General features: G+C 52.6%; 1 protein-coding gene across 1 annotated transcript in view; it reads left to right on the top strand.

Moving 5' to 3' along the window:
- Positions 1-7,047, top strand: part of FAM194C (family with sequence similarity 149 member C) — a 105,061-nt gene that overhangs the window by 56,505 nt on the left and 41,509 nt on the right. Inside the window, exon 11 of the mRNA XM_006160679.2 lies at positions 91-222. Coding sequence (XP_006160741.1) covers positions 91-222 — 132 coding nt within the window. The remainder of the gene's footprint in view (positions 1-90; positions 223-7,047) is intronic.

Here is a 7,047-nt window from a genome sequence, read left to right as displayed (position 1 = left end):
GTGTCTAAAGCCAGGAGGACTTCGTGCTGGCGGTGGGCCAGGCGGAATGAGAGACGCGGGCCCTACGTGTGCGGGTCTCCTCCTCTGCAGGTGAATGAGCAAATGAAGCTGACGGTGCTGGGCCAGGACTCCATCGTGGTCACCTTCACCTCCCTGAATGAGACGGTCACGCTCACCGTGTCGGCCAACAACTGTCCCCACGGCCCGGGGCATGATAAACGGGTAAGGCGAGGCAGCCCGGCCGCTCGGCCCCGCCTGCAGGGCACCCCATGCTGGTTAGACTCCCCAGCTCAGGGCCTGTGCTCCCACACCCACCACCCACCACGCGAAGCCCTCTGCCTGCCTCTGCCGCATGGGCTCCTGCTTGTCACGACTGCCCGACCGCAGCGCTGCCTTCTCTGGTGACAGCGAGGAGCCTTTCGCTGTGACAGAATTCAGTTTAGATGGCTGAAGCGTGAAACGAGGACGTCCAGCTCTGGGCACTGAGATGCCTTTCCATGTACGCCGTTGGCATGGGCGGATCCAGGCCTTCAAAGGATCCCATCAGATCCCGGCTCTGCGTTCCTCTTACTTACTTATTTTGCGTACACCCACCGGAGAGAGGGGGGGAGAGAGGGGAAATGAGAAAGTACCCCCAGGGGTAAATGGCCACACTTCTCCTCTTGGGATTTTAGCTATGCATGCCCACCACCCTGTATGTTTTCCTTTTTTCTTTCTTTTTTAAAAATTATTTATTTTATTTTTATTTATTCATTCAATTACTTTAAGAGACAGAGAGAGAGAGAGGGAAAGTGAGAAAGCAAGCCACCAGGTCCGGTATTCGAACCGCTGTCGGCCATGTGAGTGTGTCCAGCGCTTTAACCACCATGCCACCTGCTGGTCCCTCTCTCTTTTGTTTTTCACGAAGGTGTTTTTTGTTTGTTTGTTTGTCTACCAGAGAGCATGTGTTCTTGCCAGAAAGAAACAGAGAGAGACAGTAAGAAGGAAATTGAGAAATCACCACCCCAGGGGAATGACAATGCCACAGTCCCTTCTCTGGTTTCCTCCTGGGATCTGGGGCACACACACTCACACACACACACGCACACACACACACACACGCACTTGGTGTGAAAGTCTATTCTTTTTAAAAGAATTATTTTATTTACTTGTTTATTTCTTTTAATTTTACCGGAGAGGGACAGAGAGAGAAAGAGAGAGAGAGAGGGAAAGTGAGAAAGCAAGCTGCTAGGTCCGGGACTCAAACCGGGGTCGGCCATGTGGGAGTCCAGCGCCGTTAACCACTATACCACCTGCTGGCCCCATTGTGTGTGTTTTTTAGTCCTTCGAGTCTGGGACTTGAACTGTGCAGTCGGCCATGTGGGATCCAGCACCTTAACCTCCATACCGCTGGCTGGCCCTGCTTTCCCCCTTGCTGGCTTTCTTCTCGGGGATGTTCTCGGCTTAGTGACAAGATGCATGAGCGTCTCTAGGCTCTTATCTACCAGCATGAGTGCTCGCAGGAGGAGGAGTTTTCTCTCTCCTAAACACCCGACGTACCTGTCCCTCGAGTCCCTGTGGCCAGGAGCGTGTGCTGCATTCACTGGCCAGGCCGGAGTCTCATGTCCATCCTGAGGGTCAATGGGCAAAGGGCGAGGCAGATGCTTGCTTGCTTTATTTCTTTTAGGAATTATTTATTTATTATCATTATTTTTCTTTCTTTCTTTTTGGAGAGGTTTTTGCTACAAGGTGCGTGCGCTCGCCAGAAAGACAGAGACAGAGAGACGGAAAGCGAGAAATCACCCCCCGGAGGGGATGGCCACGCCACGCCATAATCCCTTCTCCTCTATTCTCCTCTCAGGATCTTGGGCACGCACACATATGTGCCCGGCGTGAGTTTAAGCCACTGGGTCCAGGACTTGAACCATGGTCAACTACATGGGAGTCCAGCGACATAGCCATTACGCTAACTGTTGGTCCCTCATTATTTTCGATTTTGATCAGAGAGAGAGAAAGAGAGAGCAGGCCACCAGGCCCGGGACTCAAACCACGGTCAGCCATGTAGGAGTCCAGCACCCTTAACCACCACGCCATCTGGCAGATGTTATTTTTAATGCACTATCAGGGTGCTGTTGCCAGAAGGAGGACAGTGGGGAGAACATTTCCAATGCGCGCTGGCGGCCCTCCTCACCCCTGCCCATCCCAGGTCTGGTCTCTCTCCCCTCCTTCGGCCCTGCCAGCCTCCCAGCCTGATCATCTACACGTCTATCACTGCCCGACCGCAGCGCTGCCTTCTCTGGTGACAGCGAGGAGCCTTTCGCTGTGACAGAATTCAGTTTAGATGGCTGAAGCGTGAAACGAGGACGTCCAGCTCTGGGCACTGAGATGCCTTTCCATGTACGCCGTTGGCATGGGCGGATCCAGGCCTTCAAAGGATCCCATCAGATCCCGGCTCTGCGTTCCTCTTACTTACTTATTTTGCGTACACCCACCGGAGAGAGGGGGGGAGAGAGGGGAAATGAGAAAGTACCCCCAGGGGTAAATGGCCACACTTCTCCTCTTGGGATTTTAGCTATGCATGCCCACCACCCTGTATGTTTTCCTTTTTTCTTTCTTTTTTAAAAATTATTTATTTTATTTTTATTTATTCATTCAATTACTTTAATTTGACCAGAGAGAGACACACACACACAGAGGGAAAGTGAGAAAGCAAGCCACCAGGTCCGGTATTCGAACCGCTGTCGGCCATGTGAGTGTGTCCAGCGCTTTAACCACCATGCCACCTGCTGGTCCCTCTCTCTTTTGTTTTTCACGAAGGTGTTTTTTGTTTGTTTGTTTGTCTACCAGAGAGCATGTGTTCTTGCCAGAAAGAAACAGAGAGAGACAGTAAGAAGGAAATTGAGAAATCACCACCCCAGGGGAATGACAATGCCACAGTCCCTTCTCTGGTTTCCTCCTGGGATCTGGGGCACACACACTCACACACACACACGCACACACACACACACACGCACTTGGTGTGGTTTTCTATTCTTTTTAAAAGAATTATTTTATTTACTTGTTTATTTCTTTTAATTTTACCGGAGAGGGACAGAGAGAGAAAGAGAGAGAGAGAGGGAAAGTGAGAAAGCAAGCTGCTAGGTCCGGGACTCAAACCGGGGTCGGCCATGTGGGAGTCCAGCGCCGTTAACCACTACACCACCTGCTGGCCCCATTGTGTGTGTTTTTTAGTCCTTCGAGTCTGGGACTTGAACTGTGCAGTCGGCCATGTGGGATCCAGCACCTTAACCTCCATACCGCTGGCTGGCCCTGCTTTCCCCCTTGCTGGCTTTCTTCTCGGGGATGTTCTCGGCTTAGTGACAAGATGCATGAGCGTCTCTAGGCTCTTATCTACCAGCATGAGTGCTCGCAGGAGGAGGAGTTTTCTCTCTCCTAAACACCCGACGTACCTGTCCCTCGAGTCCCTGTGGCCAGGAGCGTGTGCTGCATTCACTGGCCAGGCCGGAGTCTCATGTCCATCCTGAGGGTCAATGGGCAAAGGGCGAGGCAGATGCTTGCTTGCTTTATTTCTTTTAGGAATTATTTATTTATTATCATTATTTTTCTTTCTTTCTTTTTGGAGAGGTTTTTGCTACAAGGTGCGTGCGCTCGCCAGAAAGACAGAGACAGAGAGACGGAAAGCGAGAAATCACCCCCCGGAGGGGATGGCCACGCCACGCCATAATCCCTTCTCCTCTATTCTCCTCTCAGGATCTTGGGCACGCACACATATGTGCCCGGCGTGAGTTTAAGCCACTGGGTCCAGGACTTGAACCATGGTCAACTACATGGGAGTCCAGCGACATAGCCATTACGCTAACTGTTGGTCCCTCATTATTTTCGATTTTGATCAGAGAGAGAGAAAGAGAGAGCAGGCCACCAGGCCCAGGACTCAAACCACGGTCAGCCATGTAGGAGTCCAGCACCCTTAACCACCACGCCATCTGGCAGATGTTATTTTTAATGCACTATCAGGGTGCTGTTGCCAGAAGGAGGACAGTGGGGAGAACATTTCCAATGCGCGCTGGCGGCCCTCCTCACCCCTGCCCATCCCAGGTCTGGTCTCTCTCCCCTCCTTCGGCCCTGCCAGCCTCCCAGCCTGATCATCTACAAGTCTATCCCCACTGAGTCGGGGGTTCCCCATGACCTGTACTATCGCCTGCTGTCCCAGGGCCCAGCACAGACCTGCTCCGAAAGAAGCACCTGACCAGAGACTGGCCAGGCGGGTGAGGGGCAGTGGGGCCCGGGACTCCAGCTCTCTCACTCGCTGGGTCTTCATGGCGTCTTCCATGTGCTTGGCCTCAAGTCAGCCTCGTGCAGAGAGATGGAGAGGGTGAAGGGGGTACAGTCCCTGAACCCCGGCGAGTCCGGAAGAGAACACCTGACATGCGACACCAGTCTGGGGTAGCGGGGGGCGGACAGGCGGAACAGGCCCCCGTGTTCTCTGCGGACACGCTGCTGGGCCCGCTCGCCGTGGGAAGGCGCCTCTGAGCAGGGGCAGCCCGGCTCGCTGTGTGCCAGGCCAGGCCCCGCTGCCCTGTCCCCGGATGAGTGGTTAATAGCACCCTGTCGCCCTCTCAGTGTGGCCCAGTTCTGATGGTAACTTGTGATTATCCTGGGCAAGAGGCCCCCAGTCCCTGGGTGCATTTCCTCCACTCTCCTCCTGGGATCTTGGGCAGGCGCAGGCTCCTGGCTCAGAGCTGCCGGGCCCACGCAGGCCACCCAGCGCTGTCCTGGCCTTCCAGAGGCGGGCGTCTGTTAGGGATCGTGTTTCTGAACAGCACACAGGAAATGCCCGTGTTTCTCCTAGAGGAAAGCATTGCACCTGTCCTTCCCGTTGCCTTAGGGCACGTACGCTTGCAGGAGAGATAGAGAGACACAGTGAGAGGGAAAGTGAGAAATCACCCCCTGGGGGATGGCCACCCCGAAGTCCCTTTTCCTCTCTTTTTCTCCTGGGATCTTGGGGATGTACACACACGTGCCCAGAGTGATTCTGAAGCCACTGGGCCCAAAACTCGAACCGTGGTCAGCCAGGTGGGAGTCCAGCTACATAACTGCTACGCCATCTGCTGGTCCCTCCATTGCATTTTCATTCTAGCAGTTTTTCACCTTCATTATTTCATTAACTCATTCAGTACATATTTATTATTACCTGCAGTATGCAGACTTGGCTGCTAGGATAGGAATGACAAAATCTTTTTTTTTTTTTTTTTTTGGAGAGGTTTTTGTTATAGGGTGCATGCGCTCGCCAGAAAGACGAGACAGACAGAAACGAGAAATCACCCCCCGGGGGGATGGCCGCACTGCAATCCCTTCTCCTCCATTCTCCTCTCGGGATCTCGGGCATGCACGCACATGCACCCAGTGTGAGTTTAAGCCACTGGGTCCGGGACTCGAACCGTGGTCAACTACATGGGAGTTCAGCGACATAGTGATTACGCCAACTGCTAGTCCTGAAGAAATCTTATGTTCTTGAATCTCCAAAACACTTTCCACCTACTAGGATGAGCTGGATCAGCGGGCTGTGCCGGGCAGGGGCATGCAGCTGCTGCTGAGGTCCAAGGAGAGGCAATGCTCCATGACAGGATGCAGAGCGTTCCTCGGGAAACAGGCCTGTGGGTTCCAGCTGCCCTGGTTTCTTGGAAAGTAAAATAACTACAGGGTTTTGGGTCTGGCAGGGCTGAGATGAATGGTCTTGCTTATTTTCACATCCATCCTGTCAATTTGGTTCCATACACTTAACTTCAAACGTAATCGTTGGGCCAGCAGGTTGTATGGAGGTTAACGGGCTGGATCCCATGTGGTCAGCCATTTGGTTCGAGTCCCGGACCCAGAGGCTTGAAACTCATGCTGGCTATGTGTGTGTGTGTGTGCCCATAATCCCAAGAGGAGACTGGAGGAGAAGGGATTGCAGTGTGGCCAACCCCCCTGGGGGGTGATTTCTCACTTTCTGTCTCTGTCTTTCTGGTGAGCACACGCACCCTATAGCAAAATCCTCTCCAAAAAATAAAAATAATAATAACAAATAAAATAAAATAAATAAATAAATTGGGGGAGAAAGGGAGAAAAACTACATATATAGAGGTCAGCAAGGTGGTGTGGTGGTTAAGAAACCGGACGCCCACATGGCCAGCCACGGTTTGAGTCCCAGACCTAGTAGCTTGAAAATCACACCAGGCACACTCGTATGCATGCCCAAAGTCCCAAGAGAATGGAGGGGAAGGGATTGTAGCATGGCCATCCCTCCAGGGAAGTCATTTCTCACTTCCCCTCTCCCTGACTCTCTCTGTATCCCTTTAGCAGGTGCATGCACACCCCCATGGCAAAAACCTAAAAAAACAATGACAGCAAAACACTGCACATGTAGCTCTATGGTTTGTCACTGCCACAGTCACTCAAAGTCACGACCGTTGCAGGGCTACTGACCACAGGGGACAGCAGATCAGTACCTTAAAGCGGCTTCTGGAAACAGAGCCATGTAGGGATAGTGGGAGCTGGGACCAGCAGTTGGCGTAACGCCTATGTTGCTGGACTTCCACGTAGTCGACCATGGTTCAAGTCCTGGACATGGTGGCTTAAAACTCACGCCGGGTGCATGTGCGTGCGTGCCCAGGATCCCGAGAGAAGGATGGAGGAGAAGGGATTGCGGCGTGGCCGTCCCCGCTGGGGGGGGATTTCTCGCTTTCTGTCTCTCTGTCTCTCTCTGTCGGGCAAGGCCACGTGCCCTATAGCCAAAACCTCTCCAAAAAAAAAAAAAAAAAAAAAAGAAAAGCGAAACCAAAAAACTAACAAGTGTAAAACAGCATCCCTGCCTTTGGGGAAAAGAAGCACACCAGGGGCCGACATTGTTGTTCTTCATAAAACCTGTCCATGGGACCAGCAGGTGGTATAATGGTTACACTCGTAGACTCCCATATGGCCGAACGTGGTTCAAGTCCTGGGCCCAGAAGCTTGAAACATGCCAGGCATGTGTGCGTGCATGCCCAAAATCCTGAGAGGAGAATGGAGAAGGGATTGCAGTGTGGCCAT

This window comes from Tupaia chinensis, unplaced genomic scaffold (assembly GCF_000334495.1).
Source record: "Tupaia chinensis unplaced genomic scaffold, TupChi_1.0 Scaffold000704_1, whole genome shotgun sequence".
Taxonomy (NCBI): domain Eukaryota; kingdom Metazoa; phylum Chordata; class Mammalia; order Scandentia; family Tupaiidae; genus Tupaia; species Tupaia belangeri.
The sequence above is the reverse complement of the archived record's forward strand: the minus strand, read 5'-3'. Positions and strand labels throughout refer to the sequence as shown.